Raw genomic sequence first — 23,894 nt, forward strand, 5'->3', positions numbered from 1 at the left:
GACTTGGGCTCATCTTTGCGATGATGGCATCATTTGTTGTTCTCGGGGTAGGGGAAGAGGTAGTCAGCTAACCTTCAGTTTTAGAAAATCTGCCATGGTCCTGACAAAACTAAGCTAAGTCGTAGATGGCAGGACAAAAGGGAAAGAAGAATTAAAATTCAGAGACTTTTAGGTGAGAAATTTAGTTTGATAACTCAGGGAATTCCTATATTGTAAAAGTTGGTATGTGAACTGAATTGTCACATACTGGTGTGTCGTTTCAGTTTTCTGAGTTCTATATAAAACCTCTTTCTCAGGAGTCTCTGGACAAATGATTTAATTACTTCAGTAGTTTTCAAGGAAAAGACATCACTTTTTGAGTGGAATTCTTTTGTTACTTAACCAGTGTTAAATTGCAATTACGGAACCTCAGAAGATTTGCTAAGAAAGCTCATGTTTACACTCTTCTCTATGATGTGTTCTAGAATTCACACACTTGGGAGACTGCATGGCCAAGTGATTCATACTGAATAACAGTGTTTAGTAGGTGCAATTTCTACATTTTGCTGCTATGGCTTCCTGCTTGATTTCAGGATGTTAACATTGCCTCCTTTGAGGTCTGTTTATAGTGTATTCTATTTATGGAACTTAAAAAGCATTTCAGAAACGCACATATTAATCTGTGTGGAATTTCTCTTCTTGTCTTTTTTCCTTCTAATGCTTGCATAGCTATATTGAGACTTGTCTGAGGAAATAGTCCAGCATTTAAAGTAGCTAATAAAATTTTAGCCCTTCCTTTCAGCGCAGTTTTCCCTGTTTTTTTAGACATCAAAATTATTTCACACACTCCTTTCAGTCTTATTAGTAAATTACCCTTTTCTCCAACTTATGACCATAATTTGCTTTCACAGTGTTATGCAAATAATTAAAAAATTAAAAAGTGATTTTACTGTAATTTCAGATACATATTTGAACTTTTTAGTTTGAATTATCTGGGTGAAGTGCCTCAAATTTCTGATTCTCTGTAAACTTGGAAGATTGCCTTTATCCAGATATATTATTATCCTTAATTGCCTAAACAGCTTGAGTTATAAAATCTCCCTGCATTTCAGGAGAAACCTAACAATGGGAGCTTGTTTATGGCAGGGGACACAAACTCAAGTGCTACAGGGTCCAAGTAAATTAAAGATGTGAAGTGGCCTTTTTTTTCTTTATTAATACAAAACTGCATTTGCTGTTAAAGTTTATTTGCCTTGAAAAACTAACCCTATTGGAATTTTAGTCCCTTTTTGCTTTTACAGACAGTGCTGTTCTAAGTGTGCTAGAGATGTATCTTTAGTCACCCAGCCTGGTGTTTCTATAAGGTAGATTCCTAAGAGTAGGATGGTTGGGTTACATTTAATAGGCTGAACCAGGTTATACTCTCATTACTATTGTTCTTAGACCTTCCCTAATCTGTGTTTATGTGGCTTTTAAATGGACTTTTTCTGGAACTTAATGGAAGTTTACTCAGACCTTTAGCGGGTGTTTTTGGATATAGACTAGGCCCAAAATCCTTTCCTCATCAATTTATTGGTAACTACACTTATTTATAATATGAAAGCCTGAGGTTTAGCTCCTAAACTAGGGGGCAGATGTCTCTTTTCAGAGTTTTCTGGCCAAGTGGGAATGGAATTTTTTTTTATTGCTTCTTAGCTTGAATTTGACCTTAGAGACGTCATTCCTCTGTGGGCCTTATTAGTTTACTCACCTGTAAAGTGTAGATTGGACTAGATGATCTAATGGGCAAGGAATTGGCAGACTTTCTCTTAAAGTGCTGTAGTAAATATTTTAGTCTTTGTGGGCCACACTGTCTCTGCTGCAACTACTCAACTCTGCCACTGTAACATGATAGCAGCTGGAGACAATAAGTAGACAAATGAGCATGGCTGTGTTTGAATAAAACTTTATTTGTAAAAACAGTCTGTGGCTGGCCGTAGTTTGCCAAGCTCTTTCTGAGGTCTTGACATTCATTAATCTGAGATTTGGATAACTAGGTTAGGAAAAAAGCTTTGAATTTTTAAAATAACACTTTTGAAAGTCTAGTAAGAACTTCAAATTTTATTTTTGCTTTTTCTCTTTATCAGGAAAGAAATATAGAAAATTTAGAAAACTCAGAAGATAACATTAATATTTTGGTCACTCTCCTTTGATAACCAGCTTTGTGTGAATGTGTGCGTATTCATGAGGAGTACTTACATGTGTAGAAACGTACATATTTTTTATAAAATTGGATAATGCATAATTGGTTTTATAAATCTTTTCCCTTATACCATGAAATCTTACTGTATCTTTAAATAATTTGTCTATGAAAATTATTTGCTGTCATGGAGCTTCTAGGGGAGAGCTCATGGATTTTAAAAATTAATTTCATATTTAGCCACCTCTACTCTTTTCTAATTGTTTCTAATAGCTTATTTTTTGATTGGGTTGGAATTTCTAGGAATAACATTTCAACATTTCATCAAACATGAATCATATATATACATCTGCTTTTCTTATATTTATACCTCCTTTTTATTTCCTTTTAAATTGCATTGTCTACCACCTCTAAAACAATGTTAAATACTAGTTGAAATGAGAAGCATCTTAGTGTACTTTCTAAAGTTAATGGGACTGATGCTAATATTTCACTGTTAATTGTTATGCTGACCATTGACTTTTTTGTTTTGTTTTGTTTTTTGCTATCCTAATAAGCATAAAGGGATATTTCATTTTGGTTTGGAATTTAAGTGCTTTGTTGCCTATGTGATGTGCATGTATTTTCTCCTGGTCTGTGGCTTGTGTTTCACTCTCTTAACTGTCTAATCAATGAGCACATTTTGTCTCTCCGTTAATTCAAGTCTTTGATCTCTTTCATCAGTGTTTTATGGTTTTCAGCATACTGGTCTTGTACATATTATTACATTTGTACCTAAGTATTTGGTGCTATTACAATTAGTACTTATTTTTTAAATTTGAATTTGTATTTCCAGTTATTTATTGTTATAATAGAAATGTAATTGATTTTTGTGTGTTGATCTTTGTGACCTTGTTAAACTCAACTGTTAGTCTAGTAGATTTTTTTTTTTTTTTTGTAGATTTCTTGGGATTTTCTACATAGGTAATCATGTTGCCTGGCAAATAGAGATGATTTTATGTTTTCCTTTTCCAAGCTGGATTTTCTTTTTCTTATTGAAGTATAATTGATTTACAATATTGTGTTAGTTTCAGGTGTACAGCAGAGTGATTCAGTTTTATTTAATTCTTTTTTTCGATTCTTTTCCATTATATTTTATTATAAGATATTGAATATAGTTCCCTCTGCTATACAGTAAATCTCTGTTGTTTACCTGTTTTATGTAAAGGTAGTGTGTATCTGTTAATCCCATACTCCCGATTTATCCCTGCCCCCCCTTCCCCTTTGGTAACCATAAGTTTGTTTTCTATGTCTATGAGTCTGTTTCTGTTTTGTAAATAAGTTCATTTGTACTATTTTTTTAGATTCCACATATAAGTGATATCATATAATATTTGTCTTTCTCTGTCTGACTTAACTTTACTTAGTGTGATTATCTCTAGGTTCATCCATGTTGCTGCAAATGGCATTGTTTCGTTGTGGTTTTATGGCTGAGTAATATTCCCTTGTGTATATATACCACATGTTCTTTATCCATTCCTCTGTTGATGGACACTTAGGTTGCTTCCACGTCTTGGCAATCGTAAAAATTGGTTTCTAATTTAACTTCATATGTCAGAGAACATACTGGGTATGACTAAAAATGTTTAAAAAATGAAGTCATTTGAGATTTGTTTTATGACCCAAAGCATTGTCTGTTTACGTGAATATCCCATGTGTACTAGGAAGGAAGAGTCTGCTGCTGTTGGGTAGAGTGTTCCATAAATGTGATTAACTGTTGTTGATAGTGTTGTTAAAGTCTTCTATATCCTTGCGGATTTTCCATCTACTTGTTCTGTTGATTACTAAGAGAGGAGTGTTGAAATCTACAACTATTGTTATAGATTTGTTCTCTGTCTCCTTGCAATACTGTATGTTTATGCTTCATATATTTTGTGGCTCTGTTACTAGGTTCATAAACATTTATGGTTGTTGGTCTTTTGATTATTTGACCCCTTTATCATTATGAAATGACCTTCTTTACTCTGGTAATATTCTTTGCTTAAAATTTACTGTTTGATATTAATATAACCAGTTCAGCTTCTTTCTTTTTGAATAGTGTTAGTATGGTGTATCTTTTTCCACCCTTTTCCTTTTAGTTTGTACTATGTCATATTTATATATATATTTATATATATATATATATATATATTTTTTTTTTTTGCCATGCTGCGTGGCATGCGGGATCTTACCCCATCCAGGGATCGAACCCGTGCCTCCTGCAGTGGGAGTGCAGAGTCTTAACCACTGGACCTCTATGGAAGTCCCTACTATGTCATATTTTAAAGGGGTTCCTTGTTTTGTTTTTTTAAAAAGCCAGTCTTCTGACAGTGAATTTAGACTATTTACATTTAATATAATTTTTGTTTGTTTGTTTTTTGGCTGTGCCTCACGGCTTGGCTTGCAGGATCAGTTTCCCGACCGGTGATTGAATCCATGCCCTTGGTAGTAAAGTGTGGAGTCCTAACCACTGGACTGCCAGGAAATTCCCATCTTTTTTTTCTTTTCTTTTCTTTTTTTTTTTTTTTTTTTTGGTTCCTCTGTTTCCCTTTCCTGCCTGCTTTTGGATTAGTTGAATATTGCCCTATTTTAATTTATTAGCTTTTTGGTTTATTTCTGTGCTAACTTTTTAGTGGTTCCTCTAGGAATTACAAAATACTTATCTACTTAAGTTAGCATTTTATCCCTTTAGTAAAATTTAAAAGTGTCACAACCATAGAAGTTCCCTTATCCTAGCCCCCTCCCCAATGCTATAGGTGTCATATATATCTACAGTTGTCTCTCTGTATCTGTGGGGGATTGATTCCCAGGACCCTTGTGGATACCAAAAATCTCTGGATGTCAGATCCCTTGTATAAAGTGGCACCGTACAGTCGGCCCTCTGTATCAGACTCTACATACATTAAAGCTCCACTAGATGATGTTACAATTTTTGCTCTCAACCACTGTACATATTTTAAAGTGCTTAAGAGTTGAAACAGCATTTCTTGTTTGTTTTTTAATGTATTGTTCTTCCTTTATTCCTGAAAGTCCAGTTTTCACTCTGGTATCATTTCTGTTTCTTTTACTGTTTTTACCATTTGTTTTTTGTCGTTGTTCTTTCATAATTGAGATTTTATTGGCTGTTTTGAGGATCAGTACACAGACATTTCAATTTGTACACAATTCTTAACATACATACCAAAACTCTAAAAAATCATGTAGTTGTGATTCTTTTCTGAACAGTTATTCCAGTGACTTTCCAGCTTAAAATGTGAAGGCAAATTTTCCTTGACAGGATATCAAGTGCCAGTATCTTCAAATATTGATATGCTGTTACATCGTTAAGTCCCACTAATTCACAATTTAATATCACATACACTACATACTAATCATACTGTCAATCGTCTACAGCACATTAACAAAGTTACTAGAAGGATTGGACTACCATGACCAAAGATGTTACAGAGTACACAAAATTCTGACCAGGAGAGCCAAGATCAAGGAGTGAGTGGTTTGCTTTAGGAAACTCTGTTAGTTTTCCTTCATCTGAAGTGTTTTTATTTTGCCTGAATTGTGGAAGAGTACTTTTGAAGGATATAGAATGCTGGGTTGATATTTCTGTAAGCACTTTAAAGATGTCCCATTCTCTGCAGTTATTTGAATTATTGTTCTCTCATATATAATGTTGTTTTTTCTCTTGCTGCTTTGTAGATTTTTCTTTAGCTATATGTTCTGGAATTCCTTCCATACTCTGGCTTGCAGGGGCCCCTTTTCTTGATCTACTGGCTAGAAAGATGTGAGTTTCTTGTAGATTCTGTAGTTGGAGCCTCCCTTGAGGCAGGGGCCAGAAGAGGGGGAAAAAAAGTAAAATAACAACAAAACGGGATTTCCCTCATGCTCTTCAGCACACAGGGGACCCTTTCCTCAGTCCTCTGCCTGAAAGACAGGGCTTCTCTGAGTATTTTCTGTTCATGCTTTTTGCCGTAGATTCACTGTGAGCTTGTTCTATTCCAGGAGAGAAAATAGGGAAACAGACCTCTGCTTGTTGTTTGTTGTTGCTTCTTCTAGTTTCGACTCCTCTACCTGGTCCTTGTGCCTTTGCTCCCCCCCCTCCCCATAATCCTTTGGTGGTTGCTTTTTCTGTATTTTGTCCAGAGTTTTCAGCTGCAGTTTAGTGGAGCCATTAGCTCCAGTGAGCTTACTCCATCTTGGCTTGGCTTTGGACCACATTCTTCTTGTGAGCTGCATAGTGTTCCCTTGTGTGGAAGTACAATATTATAGTTTTTTGTTTTAGCCAGTTCCTTACTAGTGGACGCTTAGGTTATTTACAGCTTTGGCACTGTTGCAAACAGTGCCAAAATGAATGTACATGTGAGTTATGTTATATGGTAAATTCTTAGAAAGGGGGTTGATAGATTAAAAGGTATGTATTATTCTGTAATTTTTCATAGATATTTACACATAGTATGCTTCTGGATTTTATTTGCTATTTTTAACTTTATTTTATTTATTTATTTTTAAAATTTTTTTTGCGATATGCGGGCCTCTCACTGTTGTGGCCTCTCCCGTTGCGGAGCACAGTCTCCGGACGCTCAGGCTCAGCAGCCATGGCTCACGGGCCCAGCCGCTCTGCGGCATGTGGGATCTTCCCGGACCGGGGCACGAACCCGTGTCCCCTGCATCGGCAGGCGGACTCTCAACCACTGTGCCACCAGGGAAGCCCTTAACTTTATTTTAATAACTATGATTGACCCATCATTTCTTTTGTGGAGGGGCGGGTGCATGTCTTTTGTTATTAGGTTTTGGTGTCACTGTTATCCTGGCTTTCTTAAGAGGACTTTTAAAATCTTTTCTTCTTTTTCTGTCCTCTGGAATGTTTTGAAAACCATCCTGGCTGGGTGCTGTTTTAGGGGTAAGCTCGCTGACATCATCTTCCGTTTCTCCCATAATTATTGGTTTGTTTTCCGTTTTTTGATTTAGTTTTGGTGTTTAGTAATTCTCTGACAGTCATCCTTTCACTCAGGACTTTATTAGCATTCTTTTAATAGCTTCTGTACCTATGGCAAGTTCCCCTTTATCGTCCCAATTTTCTTTATTGTGCTTGGTCCCACCTTTTCCTGATTAGGTGAGTTCTAGCTGGGCCGTGTAGACTGCCTGTCTGTCCTCTTTACTCACTCTTCTACCTCCTCTTTGTGGACATGTGAATTTGTGACCTGCGTTCATGTTAGCTATTTAGTCAGTCTACTAGAGCTGTTAAGGTTAAAAAGAAGTGTCTTGGGCTTCCCTGGTGGCGCAGTGGTTGAGAGTCCGCCTGCCGATGCAGGGGACGCAGGTTCGTGCGCTGGTCCGGGAAGATCCCACATGCCGCACGGAGCGGCTGGACCCGTGAGCCATGGCTGCTGAGCCTGCGCGTCCGGAGCCTGTGCTCTGCAACGGGAGAGGCCACAACAGTGAGAGGCCCGCGTACCGCAAAAAAAAAAAAAAAAAAAGAAGTGTCTTAAAGTCTCCTGCTACTATTCTGTTTCTGTCCAGTTCTTCTTGGATTTCTTATAGTTTTGCTTTATATTGTTTGATGCCAATTTATTTGGTTTATTAATTCATGCAGCAACTAATTCAGGAATCTGCCATGTACCAGGAAGCGTAATAAGTACTAGGCCTGAGAAGCCAAACAAAAATTGTCCTGGGCTTCCCTGGTGGCGCAGTGGTTAAGAATCTGCCTGCCAATGCAGGGGACACAGGTTCGAGCCCTGGCCCAGGAAGATCCCATATGCCACGGAGCAACTAAGCCCGTGTGTCACAACTACTGAGCCTGAGCTCTAGAGCCCGCAAGCCAGAACTACTGAGCCCACGTGCCACAACTACTGAAGCCTACGCGCCTAGAGCCTGTGCTCCGCAGCAAGAGAAGCCACGACAATGAGAAGCCCGCGCACTGCAACAAAGAGTAGCCCCCACTCACCACAACTAGAGAAAGCCCACGCGCAGCAACGAAGACCCAACGCAGCCAATAAATTAAAAAAAAAAAAAAGAAAATTGTCCTGGCCATTGTGGAAGTTGCAGTCTAGTGGAGGCATATGTTAATTGAATGAAACTGTAAGACTTTTAAGTGTGATAAAATACTATAAGGGAAAAGAGCTGAATGAATGAGGAGCTGGCCACTTGACAGAGTGGGAGGGAGTATTCTAGGTAGAGAGAACAGCTGTGGGGAGGCAGCAAGCTTTGCATGATCCAGGAGGCCAGTGTGGCTGAAGCAAAAAGGAGAGGGGGAGGCTGAGTTTGGAGCTGTAGGCAGGGCGCACCTCACAGAGGGCCCTGTAGGCCTCAGGAAGGAGTTTGGATTTTAATCCAAGTATGGTGGGGACTCACTGAAAGGCTTAAAGTTGGGGACTGGCACAATCATATTTACTTTTTTTTTTTTTTTGCGGTACGCGGGCCTCTCACTGTTGTGGCCTCTCCCGTTGCGGAGCACAGGCTCCGGACGTGCAGGCTCAGCGGCCATGGCTCACGGGCCCAGCCGCTCCGCGGCATGTGGGATCTTCCCGGACCAGGGCTCGAACCCGTGTCCCCTGCATTGGCAGGCGGACCCTCAACCACTGCGCCACCAGGGAAGCCCTTTATTTACTTTTTATTAAGTTGTTTGTAACTGTTATATCTTCATTGTAGACTGCATCCTTTATCCTTACAAAATCTTTGTTCCATTTAGGGATTTAAAAATTTTTGCTTTGAATTAAACTTTTGTAACTCCTTTTTATTTCCATTTCCTACAAAGTGAAGTGTACCTGGGACATCCTGTTGAAAATAGCTAGTAGGCAGGTGGAAATAATGTCTCTGGAGTTCTGAAGCGAGGTCTGGGTAGAGAAATGCATTTAGAAGTCATTGATATTTGGGTGGTAATTGAGTCCACTGATAACTGGGGGAAAGCAGGAGAATCTGCTGAGGACTAAACTTTGGGGAATTTGCACGTGTAAGAGAGGTGTTTGGCAGAGGGACAGCTGGTCAGGGAAGTTGAGTCCTGGGTGGCATAGGAAATTCAAGAAGGGTGTTGTGGCCAAATATGTCAGATGTTTTCAAAGAGAGGCTAGGTAAAACAGGTGGTATGTTACAGCACTTTCTATCCCAGGTATCGGCTGATGTTCACAAGTTTGCAGTTAATTTAATAATCTTATTTAATCTCACTCTGTATTTAGGCTGTAACATGATATATCCTGTTAGCTATATATATTGAAAGAATTGAAACAAAGAATTGAAACAATTAGAAGTAAGGAAGTTTAGAACAGATTTTCTGAACTTTTTGCTTTTACTTTACATAATTTCAAATATGCAGAAAAGCTGAAAGAATAGTACAATGAACACCCAGTATACCCTTCTCTTGGATTCACCAATTTTTGTTTTTTGTAAATTTATTTATTTATGGCTGCGTTGGTCTTTGTTGCTGTGCACGGGCTTTCTCCAGTTGCGGCGAGGTGGGGGCTACTCTTCCTTGTGTGCGCAGGCTTCTCATTGCGGTGGCTTCTCTTGTTGCAGAGCACAGTCTCTAGGTGCGGGGGCTTCAGTAGTTGTGGCTCGCGTGCTGTAGAGCGCAGGCTCAGTAGTTGTGGCGCACAGACTTAGTTGCTCCATGGCATGTGGGATCTTCCCGGACCAGGGCTCGAACCCGTGTCCCCTGCATTGGCAGGCGTATTCTTAACCACTGCACCATCAGGGAAGTCCCGGATTCACCAATTTTTAAAAACATTTTTGCCATATTTGGTTTCTCAGTCTTCTAAAATTTTCTTTTTGCTGAACCACTGAATAGTAAGTTGCAGACATAACAGCACTTCACCTCTAAATACTTCAGTATACTCAAGGCATTTAATTTAACATGCATATAATATTACATTTCAAATTTCCCCAATTGCCCTCTATTGCTGTTTTGTTTCTTTATCCAAGATTCAGTCAAGGGTCATGTATTGCTTTTAGTTGACATCTCTTTTGTTCCTTTAATCTAGAGCTCTTCTGTCACTTTTGGAGAGGGAAGGGTTCTTTGGGACAGTGACATTTTTTCATTGTCCAGGCCAGCTGTCTTTAGAATGTCTCACTGTTTGGGGTTATTTGATTGTTTCCAATAGAAACACACATTATATAGAGAGTTATGGGGTCTAGAAGTATGAAAACACTGTAAATATTCTTCTTAGAATTAATACAATAAAAATGTATGAGCCAAACTGAAAAATCTACTGTGGCGTCTGGATTTTAATCTTGGCATGACCTCACCCCTGGACCTCTAGTTTTGCTTCTGGGTATCATTTGTTGAACACTTTTTTTTTTTTTTTTTTTTGGTTATTACAATAAAACATGGTCTGTGCTCTCAGGGAGTTAACAAATGAGCTGGGGGCACATGAGTAATTGCCTGTAATGTAAATGCACTCACACTATAATGGAGAGCTGTACAAAGTGTCAGAGAAGCACAGTGCCTGGAGGCACAGGAGAGGACAGAAGAGGCGACATTTGATCGGGGCCTTGGAAAAGGTCTAGGATTTCTTGCAGCTTCAGCAAATTAAGGCAATATCTGCTTAAAATGTATAGAGAAGATTTTAAATTAAAAAAGCGAGAAATTAACAAATACAGATTGTGCTCCACGGTGCATACTTTAAAAACCCGGGCATGTAGAAAAGGACCCCAAGCAACAGTTAACACTTGGTGAGTATTGTTGCCAGTTCTTCCAAAGAGCTCAGAGAAGAGAGCATCCCTACAGACCCTATGAAGTAGAATTCTATTGTGGAATTCAAAGCAGTGGAAAGTTTTGCTTTAGCAACTGTCAGGTCGTTCAAATAATGTACATAGTAGCATAATTCTTCTATTAAGGTAATAATCTGTCACATGGGCCAGAATCCTTGTTTCAAGAAACACTCTCCCTTGGGCTTCCCTGGTGGCAGAGTGGTTAAGAATCCGCCTGCCAGTGCAGAGGACACGGGTTTGAGCCCTGGTCCGGGAAGATCCACGTGCTGCGGAGCAACTGAGCCTGTGCGCCACAACTACTGAGCATGCATTCTAGAACCCTCGAGCCACAACTACTGAGCCCACGTGCCACAACTACTGAAGCCCTCACGCCTAGAGCCCGTGCTCCACAGCAAGAGAAGCCACCGCAATGAGAAGCCTGCTCACCGCAATGAAGAGTGGCCCCCACTCGCCTCAACTAGAGAAAGCCCGCATGGAGCAACGAAGACCCAACGCAGCCAAAAATAAAATAAATAAATTAAAAAAAAGAAACTCTCTCCCTTAACCTAGACTGTGTTGGAAATTCACTGACAAATTCTTGCTGTTTGGTTCCCGTACCCGCTCCCCACCCCCATGCAGACCACTTTCCATCCATAGCATTTTCTTCTTGTAGGCTTATTAATGTCTTTGATTAGGCTTCAGCTTCCTTTCACACCTGTCCTATTCTAATCATACCTTCTTAGGCAGCTTCTTGATTCTCTTGTTTGAGTTTACAAAAAAGCCCCACTTTTTGATTGGTAGTGGGAATATCCAATTTCGGTAAAGCCGTGATTTTCACACTTGGCTGCACATCAGAATTATCTGGGGAGAAAGATAAAAATACAGATTACTGAGCTTCACCTGGGGTTCTGTAAATTTGAATTGCATTTTGATACTCTACTTTTAACAGTTTACCATGTGATTTTGCTGCACTTCTAGTTTTAGGATGGATAGTTTTCAAGGCAGCATGTCAAACTTTAATGTGTGCATGAATCACCCAAAGATTTTGAGGAACTGCAAATCCTAATTTAGTAAGCCTGAGATTCTGACTTTATTTCAAGCCTCATAGATAATGCCAATCACATTTTGAGTGGCAAGCTTTGAAGGTAACTGGAATTAGTGAATTTCGTCTGATGTGTATTAATTTTTACTCAACTGAATCTCAGAGGGATAACCTTTTAGAGTTCCAGAGCAGTGGTTCTCAAACTGTGGACCTCAGACCAGCAGAGTTAGTATCGCATGGGAATTGTTAGAAATGCAAATTGAGACTCTTTCCTAGTCCTTTGAATCAGAAGCTGTTTTAATTAGAATCAGCTCTCCAGGTGATTCTGATGCACAAAATGTGAAGACCACTGTTCTAGGACTTCTCACAGTAGCCCTCTATTTATTTACATAGTGAGGAGTAAAAACACATTTCTAACATCTGCAAATAATGTCAAGACATCATTTTCTTGTGTAATTGCATAGGCTAGAGTTTGAAACTACTGATTCTTTCAGCAAAGTGATTCAATTTTACATATATACTTTTTCTTATTCTTTTCCATTATGGTTTATCATAGGCTATTGAATATAGTCACCTGTGCTATGCAGTAGGACCTTGTTGTTTATCCATCCTATATATAATAGTTTGCGTCTGCTAATCCCACACTCCCAATCCTTCCCTCCTCCACCCCACCCCCGCCCCCTGCTTGGCAACCACAAGTCTGTTCTGTATGTCTGTGAGTCGGTTTCTGTTTCACAGATATGTTCATTTGTGTCATATTTTAGATTCCACATGTAAGTGATATCGTATGGTATTTGTCTTTTTTTTCCTTAAAATTTATTTATTTATTTAGTTTGGGCTGTGTTGGGTCTTCATTGCTGCGCACAGGCTTTCTCTAGTTGCCGCAAATGGGGCAACTTTTCATTGCGGTGCGCAGGCTTCTTACTGCAGTGGCTTCTCTTGTTGGGGAGCAAGGCCTCTAGGCGCACGAGCTTCAGTAGTTGTGGCATGTGGGCTCAGTAGCTGTGGCTCATGGGCTCTAGAGCGCAGGCTCAGTAGTTGTGGTGCACGGGCTTAGTTGCTCCGCGGCATGTGGGATCTTCCCAGACCAGGGCTGGAACCCATGTCCCCTGCATTGGCAGGCGGATTCTTAACCACTGCACTACCAGGGAAGCCCTGTCTTTCTCTTTCTGATTTACTTCACTTAGTATGATAATCTCTAGGTCCATCCACGTTGCTGAAAATGGCATTATTCTTTTTTATGGCTGAGTAATATTCCTGTGTGTGTGTGTGTGTGTGTGTGTGTGTGTGTGTGTGTGTGTGTGTGTGTGTATTACATCTTCTCTATCCATTCACCTGTCGATGGATGGACATTTAGGTTGCTTCCATGCCTTGGCTATTGTAAATAGTGCTGCTATGAACATACGGGTGCATGTGTCTTTTTGAATTATAGTTTTGTCTGGGTATATGCCCAGGAGTAGGATTGCTGGATCATATGGCAACTCTATTTTTAGTTTTTTGAGGAACCTCCATACTGTTTTCCACTGCACCAATTTACATTCTCACCAACAGTGTAGGGAGGGTTCCCTTTTCTCCACACCCTCTCCAGCACTTATTGTTTGTAGACTTTTTAATGATGGCCATTCTGACCAGTATGAGGTGGTACCTCATTGTAGTTTTGATTTGCATTACTCTAATAATTAGTGATGATGAGCATCTTTTTGTGTGCCTACTAAACTCCTGATTCTTTCAGTAAATATTTATTAAGTATTCACAGCAGCAAAAATACACAGACAAAACTCCCTGCCCTTAAGGAGATTACATTCTAGTGTTGATGTTAACTACTAGTTCATATATATATTAAATATATACATCCATTCATCCATAAGCAATAGATGAAACTGTTTCGCATGGTTCCAAATTGTTTATCCTTTTGTAGCAGTTTTTTTTTGGTAGCAATTTCATTTGTTTCATGGTGTTTTTATGATTGGTCCATGCCGACATATGTAGCCCTTGACTGCTCTATAGAATTTTATCAAATGGGGAATTCCCTGGTTGTCCACTGGTTAGGACTCCATGCTGTCACTGCCGAGGGCCCGGGTTTGATCCCTGGTCAGGGAACTAGGATCCCGCAAGCCAAGCAGCATGGCCCCAAAAAAAGGATTCTATCAGATGAATGTTCCACAATTTAATTGTTCCCCTGTTGATGTACATTTTGGTTGTTTCCAGCTTGATTGACCTCTTGCTTTTATGCACAATGTTCAGTGTTCTGCATATGTATAAGGAGAGTTTCTCTAGAGAAGTGTTTTTCTTTCTTTTTCTGGGGGGGTGGGTTGGGGTGTGGCTTGTGGGATCTTAGTTCCCTGACCAGGGATCAAACCTGGTCCCTCGGCAGTGAAAGCTCAGCGTCCTAACCACTGGACTGCCGGGGAATTCTTGAGAAGTGTTTTTCAAACTGTGGGCTGCAACCAGCATAGTTTAAAAGCAGAAAGAGCATGGAATAGAAGGTATTGGAATGGGATGGAAGAGAAGATATTAATGTAAGAGTAGTGCTTTGTAGAACTTTAGTTTTGGGGTAGGTGTGTACTAGATTTAAATGTAAAATGTATTTCTTACTTTGGGTCATGGGCAAAAAATTTTCAAACCGCCCTTTCAGGGTTGTGTGCACAACCTTAACCTGACTGTTACTGAATTGCTCTCCAAAGTGGTGATACCACCTTACAGTCCCGAGTGTGGTATACCGGTGTCTCTGTTGTTCTCCTTTCTTCCCAAAAGTTTGTTTGGATGGACTTTAAAATTTTTGTCCATTGATGAGTATGAAACAGTATCTCATTGTGGTTTTAATTTGCCTTTTCCTGATGGCTAGTGAGGTTGACGTTAATCCCTTTTTTTTTAATACAGGAAAATTAATATACTTCATCTGCTAGATAGTAGATCAGTGTTGAAAATGGTAATGAGTGTAATAATCCTCAATGGTATATTATAAATACATTTCCCTGAATAGTTGAAATATCTTGACTTGCTACTAATACTAATGATTGACAGTTGAGGGGCTTAAGTGGTTTAATTTTATGAGTTTTCTCTTTATACACTGTAATCTGTGCCCAGTTCTGTAAACCCAAATCTTTGAATTTGGCAAAATGACCTCATATTTGTATTCATACAAGACCATCAGTAGCCATAACTAGCAGCATCATTTTATTGATTTAAATATTAATATTTTTATATATTTGTATAGATACCTGCCCAATATTTTTCTTTTAAAATATTATAATAAAAATATATGCATGTGGTATTTAAGAATATACAAGGATAAAAAAATTAGTCTTTCTTTCTTTTTTTCCCTCCATTTCTCCTCCCCAGGAACAACTACTTTAAAAAGATTCATATATGACCTCTTCGATATATATACTTTATTATTGTTCTCTTTTCTTTTTTTGTTTCTAATTTTGTTTCTCAAAGGACATTCTAGTCATTGTTCTGTAGCTGGCTTTTTCCTCTACTTAATAATATATCTTAAAGATTTCTTATTTCAGCACATGAATTTTACCTTATTCCCGCATGTGTGCTGCAACTAAAAGATCCCCTGTGCTGCAACTAAGACCTGGCGCAGCCTAAATAAATAAATTAAAAAAAATTGAATCGATTTAAACTCCCAATAATGCTTCAGAGTGAACTGGCCAGTATTTAATGTTAACTTGTAAAAGTGCTCACATTGTTCAGTATGTATGTAGTTGTAGTTTGAATAGATGCTATTTTGTGGTTTCCAGCTAGATAATAGAATGTAGAATTTCTGAACCTTTTTTTGCCTTTCTTCCTTTTGCCTCTGAAACTAATAGAAAGCTAACAGACTTTAGCTTAATATAAAGCTAAATGAACTGTTAAATATTAGAATAATACATGCTTATCCAGAATCTTTCAGAATCTGGGAAAGCTGATATTTTAAAATTAGATATCAAATTAAATTAGACTACTGTTACTAAGTTAATTTACTACAAAAGAGTACTATCAACAGTCTTTTTTTTATACATTAACTGCTCTCATTGATAGTCTTTAAGTAGCAATTTACCGAGTTTCTCATTATAAAAGGCTTGTATACAGTGTTAGCTACTGTTTTAATCAGTACTCTTTTATTTGCAAGCAACAGAAAACCAACATGTTCACTTAAGCAAAAGGGGAGTGGTTTTTGGTTTGTGTGACTGGGAAATTGGTGTTTTTTAAATTAATTAATTAATTAATTAATTAATTGTCTGCATTGGGTCTTCGTTGCTATGCGCGGGCTCTCTCTAGTTGGGGCGAGCGTGGGCTACTCTTCGTGGTGGTGCGTGGGCTTCTCACTGTGGTGACTTCTCATGTTGCAGAACCCGGGCTCTAGGTGCGCAGGCTTCAGTAGTTGTGGCACGTGGGCCCTCAAGTGCAGGCTAAGTAGTTGTGGCGCACAGGCCCAGTTGCTCTGCAGCATGTGGGGTCTTCCCGGACCAGGGATCGAACCCGTTTCCCCTGCGTTGGCAGGCGGATTCTTAACCAATGCGCCACCAGGGAAGTCCTGACTGGGAAATTTGAATGACAGGTTCTGTCAGTACCCGTGAGTTATCAATACTTATCTCCCATTTCTGCTTCTGTCTCTTGTCCTTATTCCCTTCTTCCACAAGGGGGGTAAAGGTGGGTTAGCCACATACATCCTCTGGCCACCTTCATGGAAAGAACGAGCTTCAGAGCACTTCTCACTCAGCATCTGAATATAAAATCCCAGGCAAGACTCTCACTGGCCTGCCTTGCCAGTGATCAAGAGGTGGAATACTGTGTTTGGGGGCCCCATCAGAATCACATGGTGTAGGGGAAGGGTAATTCCCTAAAGGGAATGATGCTAGCAAATGCTTCCAATAAAACAAACGTGCCAGATCTTTCTTTGGCATAAGAGGTGGGTGTTCAGCTATGGAGGTGGAATGGATACCATGAATAGGTAAATTGTAGGGTAACAAATGATTCAAAGAAGGCTACGAGAATTCAGAAGAGTTTGGGGGAGTTAGAATAGTCTTTTGGAGGAAATGGTACCAGAGTTAAATCTTAGGGTGGTGGTATGTTCCACACCAGTTGGTTTCTTTCTTCATAAGGTCGCTTTTATTCATCTTTTTCTTCATTCCCACAGCCAGACTCTGAATCCAGGTCTTTATCTTCTGGGTAGTTGCAGAAGATGCCCTGTGTCTGGTTTGTTCCCCCCTGTCCTATTCATTGTATACACTGAAGCCAGAGAAGTCTTTCTGGAACATTCTTCTCATGTCCCTGCCCTGCTCAAAAAGTCTTCATTACTTCATTCAAAGCCATCAACCTACATTACTGCCAGAATAAAGTGCTGTACAAATGCCTAAACCTAACATTTAAGGATCCATGTTCTGATCCTAGAACTACTTTTCCAGCCTTTCCTTGTGTAATCCTTTACTTGGACTCTGTTTGACAGCATTTTGCATAAACAGCTGAGAGGAACACAGGGACTGTTTCTATAAGCAGGTTTGTCTCATATGGTGCCTTGTGTTTCTTCTCTTGCATTTGAGGGTATTCCTCTAGGTTCAGTCTTCCCTTTAATCCTTTTCTGCTTTCTCTCATTTATACTTATGCAGATGAGGCCCAAATAACTTCCAGAAGACAGTGAAATGGACTGGATTACCATCGTGATGCTTATTACTAGCATGGTGATTCTGTGATTTAATTGAATCTGTGAAAACTGCATCTTTGTAGTAGATGGATATTTGCTGAGATGGAGGAGGTTTCTTTCTTAGGATATAGGCTCACCAGCAAAGTCTGGCCCAGAGTGATCCCTTGGACTTTTTTCTGCAGAAACTAATGGATATAATCTTATTTGGAAAATCTTTCCAGTGAATGAATATGGGGGGGTGCATTGTATAAAATAAAAGATCTTGACCTTTTATTTATATATATATATATATATATATATATATATATATATTTTTTTTTTTTTTTTTTTTTTTTTTTTTTTTCAGTACACGGGCCTCTCACTGTTGTGGCCTCTCCCGTTGCGGAGCACAGGCTCCGGACGCACAGGCTCAGCGGCCATGGCTCACGGGCCCAGGTGCTCCACGGCATGTGGCATCCTCCGGGACCGGGGCATGAACACGTGTCCCCTGCATTGGCAGGCAGACTCTCAACCACCGCGCCACCAGGGAGACCCAGCCTTTTATATTCTTTAGCATAGTTTCTTTTCCTGGTGCCCTGTACCCTTTTAGTTCGTACATGATGAGAGTTAACTAGATGTGAGGAGGGTGCAGCAATGGGGAAGGGAGGAGGCAGTTAAGAGGTGACCAGCAACCCAAAAGCATAGTTAATAAAACAATTGCACAAAAATAAGTTTAATGTTAATTGATCTCATAAAAAGTCTGCTATTTAAAAGTACATTTCCTATTCTGTAAATATCATTGGAAAGTGTAATAATAATGCAGGCATGGGCATGGCAATTCTGGAGAAAATTATTTCTTTCCATAAGTTTCTTATTAAAATACCTCATAGACTTGTTCAGAGGATTAAATGAGATCTGCTTGCTTGTTATGAACTAAGCTCTCAAATGCTATATATTGACACATTTACATACATATATATTCCTGGACTGTACATTTCATAAATTGGCGAACAGGCACGCCTCCTGTTGCTTAATTTACAGCTAAAAATTATAATCTGTTGTCTCTTTCCTAAGTGAGCCCCGCCCCCACTTTTTCTCCCAGTATTGGAACCCTGCTTCTCTTCTCTCTTCCTTACTCCTTCTTCCTTTCTGTCTCAGCCCTAACCTTGTGCTTCACTGTGGAACGCCCCATTACATAGCTCTCAGGAAGAACTGGCCAAGGAAAGGGTGTGCTGCACCAGAGAACTTCCTGTCTGATTGCTGAGAGGCATTTCTTAGTGCAGCTGGCACCATGTGAGATCTGTTACGCCTGTTCTCTTCCTTGGAGATGTCTTTTTCTTATTTATGTTCTTGTCAGATCTTTCACAAATGCACTTATATTTTTTATCATGGTTACCTGTAAACCAGTTAACCCCTCTAGGTAATTGAGAACTGATTATAATTGTAATTTTTTTTACTTCCAGTTCGGGATATAATGGGAAAACTTTAAATTTATTTATTTATTTGTTTGTTTTTATTTTTTTTGTGGTACGCAGGCCTCTCACTGCTGTGGCCTCTCCCGTTGCGGAGCACAGGCTCTGGACGCGCAGGCTCAGCAGCCATGGCTCACAGGCCCAGCCGCTCTGTGGCATGTGGGATCTTCCCGGACCGGGGCACGAACCCGTGTCCCCTGCATCGGCAGGCGGACTCTCAACCACTGCGCTACCAGGGAAGCCCAAAACTTTAGATTTTCTATAGACTTAAAGATTAGAGCTAAATCATTGCTTCTTGGTATTATTTTAACTTGACAGTTATTAGAAAAATAGAAGTATGCTTATCTCTTTTTGGGGGTATATGTCCAAATAGGAAAAACCGGAAAATCCTTAGTTTGTAGAAATGATGTATTGATTTGTAATTATACCATTTCTTTATTTACAGGTAGGCGAAAACCGAGAGTACATCGGCCTCGTTCTCCAATATTGGAAGAAAAAGACATCCCACCCCTTGAATTTCCCAAGTCCTCTGAGGATTTAATGGTGCCTAACGAGCATATAATGAATGTTATTGCCATTTATGAGGTACTGCGGAACTTTGGTACAGTTTTAAGGTTATCTCCTTTCCGCTTTGAGGACTTTTGTGCAGCTCTGGTGAGTCAAGAGCAGTGCACACTTATGGCAGAGATGCACGTCGTGCTTTTGAAAGCCGTTTTGCGTGAAGAAGACACTTCCAATACTACCTTTGGACCTGCCGATCTGAAAGATAGCGTGAATTCCACGCTGTATTTCATTGATGGCATGACGTGGCCAGAGGTGCTGCGGGTGTACTGTGAGAGTGACAAGGAGTACCATCATGTTCTTCCTTACCAAGAAGCAGAGGACTATCCTTATGGACCAGTAGAGAACAAAATCAAAGTTCTGCAGTTCTTAGTTGATCAGTTTCTTACCACAAACATTGCTCGTGAGGAGTTGATGTCTGAAGGGGTGATCCAGTACGATGACCACTGCAGGGTGTGTCACAAACTCGGGGATTTGCTTTGCTGTGAGACCTGCTCAGCAGTGTACCATTTGGAATGTGTGAAGCCGCCTCTCGAGGAGGTGCCAGAGGATGAGTGGCAGTGTGAAGTCTGTGTAGCACATAAGGTTCCTGGTGTGACTGACTGCGTTGCTGAAATCCAAAAAAACAAACCGTATATTCGACATGAACCTATTGGATATGACAGAAGTCGGAGGAAATACTGGTTCTTAAACCGAAGACTCATAATGTGAGTAAATCTGGTCTTAAATGTTTGTATGTATTTAAAATTAAGCCAACTTGCTTCATGATTGATGTAGAGCTGTGCTGCTGATGTGATGTAAACCTTGGTGATTTAATAATGAGTTGTATAGTTTAATAATTTCTAACTTGAAAGAATATGTACATTAAAACAGTTTTTAAAATTGTAAGGAAAGAAGGGTGTATGAAAAAAAGCGAAATACACACCACGGTACTCAATGCCTAGGATGGAAAGCAGAACGCTACTCACTAGGTGGGATGCCGCATGCCATTGTGGGCCCTTCCCCCGTTAGATTCCCTGCAGCCCACCATGAGGTAATCTGCATCCTAACTTCGGTGTTAGGATTTTCTTGCTTCTCTTTTTAGTTTTACTATATTTGTATATAAAATAGAGCAGCAAGAACAAAGAAACTGTCTAAGGAAAGATCCGTGGGCTTCCCTGGTGGCACAGTGGTTGAGAGTCCGCCTGCCGATGCAGGGGACACGGGTTCGTGCCCTGGTCCGGGAGGATCCCACATGCTGAGGAGCGGCCGGGCCGTGAGCCATGGCCGCTGAGCCTGAGCGTCCGGAGCCTGTGCTCCGCAATGGGAGAGGCCACAACAGTGAGAGGCCCGCGTACTGCAAATTAAAAAAAAAAAAAAAAAAGATCTCCATGATTGGTTGCAGCCTCCCAGGAGAAGTTAAGCCCAACAGACTCCTGGTCATAGTCTGGCTTGTGCTTTCCTGAGGGTTTTCACGAGATTCTTCCAGGCAGGACAGTGGGAAGGGCGGGAGGAAGACTGGGAAAGTGAGGGTGCTTGGCAGGGTTGTAGCGTGGACTTGGTTTTGGACGTCCTGTAGAAGTATGGTCAGAGGGAGTGGGTTACTTTGTATTTTCAGCTTCTAAAGCTTTTCTTTTTTAGATATTTTATTTATTCATTCATTCATTCGTTTATTTATTTTCTTTTGGCTGCTCTGTGTGACATGTGGGATCTTAGTTCCCCGACTAGGGATCGAACCTGTACACCCTGCAGTGGAAGCGTGGTGTGTTGACCACTGGACCACCAGGAAAGTCCTCAGCTTCTAAAGTTTTCAAAGCCTTCTTCAGGCTCTCAGAATTAGGTCAAATCAGAAAATTTGTGGTGAGATGAAATGAAAGAGCAGGCATGGAGAGGAGAGAAGGAACTTCATCAGCACATGGTCAGGCCAGGCCAGGTCCAGAGAAGTATCTTAGCCAGGTCCACCCTTAGTTTTTAAAGATGGTACAGAATAAACAGCGAATTTCAGAATTTTGTACAGTTGTCTTCTTGTAATGTTGCTGTTGAGAAATCTGAATGCATTCATTGATTCTTTTTGTATATAACCACTTTGGACTTACCTGGAAACTTGTAGAATCTTCTCTTTGCCTTCAGTGTTTTCTGCAGTTTTAGAGTGATAGGGCCTTGTGTGGGTCTGTTTTCATCCATTGTGTGTGTGGTGGGCACTTGCTATCTGACAGTTGAGTCAGTTCTGAGAACTTCCCTTGAGGACTTCCTCCTCTCCTTTTGCCTGTTTTTTTAATCTTGAACTATTACTTTATTGAATGTTGGGCTTCCTATTTTGGTCTTCTGATTTTATCTTTTCGCTCCAGTTTTCCTCTTTGTCTTTGTCCTCTTTGGAATGCGCGTGCGCTTGTGTGTGTGTGTGTGTGTGTGTGTGTGTGTCTGTGCATGTGTGTTGCTCAATTTTTCTAGAAGATTTCCTTATCTTGGTCTTCAAGCCCTACTATTATTTTTTCTATTCTATAACATTTTTATTTTCTAAGAGCTCTTTTGTTCTTAAAATCAAACTCCTTTTTAAAAAATAAAATAAAATCTTAGTTTTTTGTTTTCTGGAAATAATAATTTCTCTTACTTTCGAGGATGTTATTGATAGTTTTTTCATGTGTTTTTCCCCACTGTGAATGGGCTGTTTCTTCCAGGCTGCTTCCTCCTGCTGTGTGTATTGGTCTGTCTCTTCCATCCTCAGATGTCTATTAATCCTTAATTTTCTGCTCCTGATAAACACTGCGGGATTATACAGCTGATTGGAAGTTCTGAGCAAGTGTGTAGGCCATATCAGTTTTGAGCTTAATCGTTGGGTGATTTTCTTAATCTTTTTTCTTGGTGGTCCCTGATGTCACTCACTATCTTTAGTCCTTCCTTCTGAGCTGGTCAGGTGGCCCAGAGAGGCCTTTTCTGGTGTTCTGCTTGGAGCATGAGGGTTTGGCTGGCTGGGTGGTGGAGGCGGGCTGCATTTACTGTGCACACCACATTTACTGTGTACTTAGCCACTCGGTACCTTGGTTTTCTGTACAATACCTTTGTTCACACCTGCGCCTGGTGTCCCCTGGTGCAGAGAACCTCACTTTTACCTCCTGTAGAGACTAAACCTTTAGTGGCTTGAAGTGGATAGATAGGTGGCCTTGGGATCTGCTCCTAAAACAGCTTTGAAGCACTTCTCTGCTGTCGATACTCCCCTCCTCAGTTTGGTGATTGTTGGTTCTCAGCTCCACCCTTTATGTTTCGGATTGGGCTTTCTTGGCTCTGGTTAAAGACGGTTATCACTTGTCCATTTGCTTTCCTGCTTCCAAAAAATTTTTTGTTGTCTCTCTTATTTTCTCTAATCTTGTAAGTTTAGATCTTTAAAAATATTTCTTTAGTGGTTTTAAGAGGGTTTCAAGAGGGGGCAAACTGAGATGTGTGGATTCAGTCTATTACCTTAATCCAGAAACTGATATGAGAAACAGTATATGAAGTTTTAAAAGTTTTAAATATACAAAGTATATTTTGTATGTTTTGGTTTAGATCAGTTATTTTAAAATTTTGTATAAGTTTTTTTTTTTTTTTGCCCCCGTATCTCCCAAATATCTGGTTGTGGTTTTTATTGTGCCATCTTTCTCATATCGTGCTGTGGAGATGTAGCATGGAAACTTGTGTTGGCGAGGTCATTACAAATGGAAAGATAACTGTAACCACATTTTGGTTTGAAGTTTAGTGTGGTCTTTCATTCTATGTGAAAAGTCAGTGAGACTGCCTTTCAGGGAGCCTGGTGCTTGTACTCTCTAGATGTTCCGCACAGCAGTTTACAGACCCTATCCACTCAGTCTCATGTGCCTTCCCGGAAGGGCTCAGAGTCATCAGGATTGCTGTGAACAAATCAGGAAGTAAATGAAATTTATTCTGTGCTCCTGTTATCCCATTCTTATGTTCCCTTCCCTGTCCTGCCTTTCTTCACCCTTTTTGGATGTTCATTCTCACTGCCTCTCACTTCCTTGCCTGTGCTGCTGTTTTGGGCCCCAGACATGCCAAAGGTGCTTTGTCCACATATAGGTGGGCCTTGACATCTGTAATGTAAGGCTTATCACACAATAGTCAATGGTGTAGGCCTTGGTGTTAGGGACCTATAGGTGGAACTAGTTGCTGATGGGTTAGTAATAACAATAGCCAACATCAACATTTATTGAGCACTTAATATATGCTGTACAGTTCTTTTGTTTGTTTGTTTGTTTTTTGCTTTTTACATATTATATTTACGTAGAAAAAAAGGAAGTTAAAATTTCAACAGCTTTTTTTTTTTTTTTTAAACAAAAAGTATATCCCAGCCAGGAAAATGGGTAAATCTAGAGAGAGCCTCAAGGA

The 23,894-nt window shown here is 40.0% G+C and overlaps 1 protein-coding gene across 14 annotated transcripts in view; it reads left to right on the top strand.

The window, feature by feature from the left end:
• BPTF (bromodomain PHD finger transcription factor) overlaps positions 1-23,894 on the top strand; it is a 143,522-nt gene that overhangs the window by 15,036 nt on the left and 104,592 nt on the right. For all 14 annotated transcript variants that reach the window (XM_081219713.1, XM_081219707.1, XM_081219716.1 and 11 more), the window contains exon 2: positions 19,423-20,245. In XM_081219713.1, coding sequence (XP_081075839.1) covers positions 19,423-20,245 — 823 coding nt within the window. The remainder of the gene's footprint in view (positions 1-19,422; positions 20,246-23,894) is intronic.

The sequence above is a fragment of the Mesoplodon bidens genome (genome assembly GCF_964165515.1).
Source record: "Mesoplodon bidens genome assembly, chromosome: 19".
Classification (NCBI taxonomy): Eukaryota; Metazoa; Chordata; class Mammalia; order Artiodactyla; family Ziphiidae; genus Mesoplodon; species Mesoplodon bidens.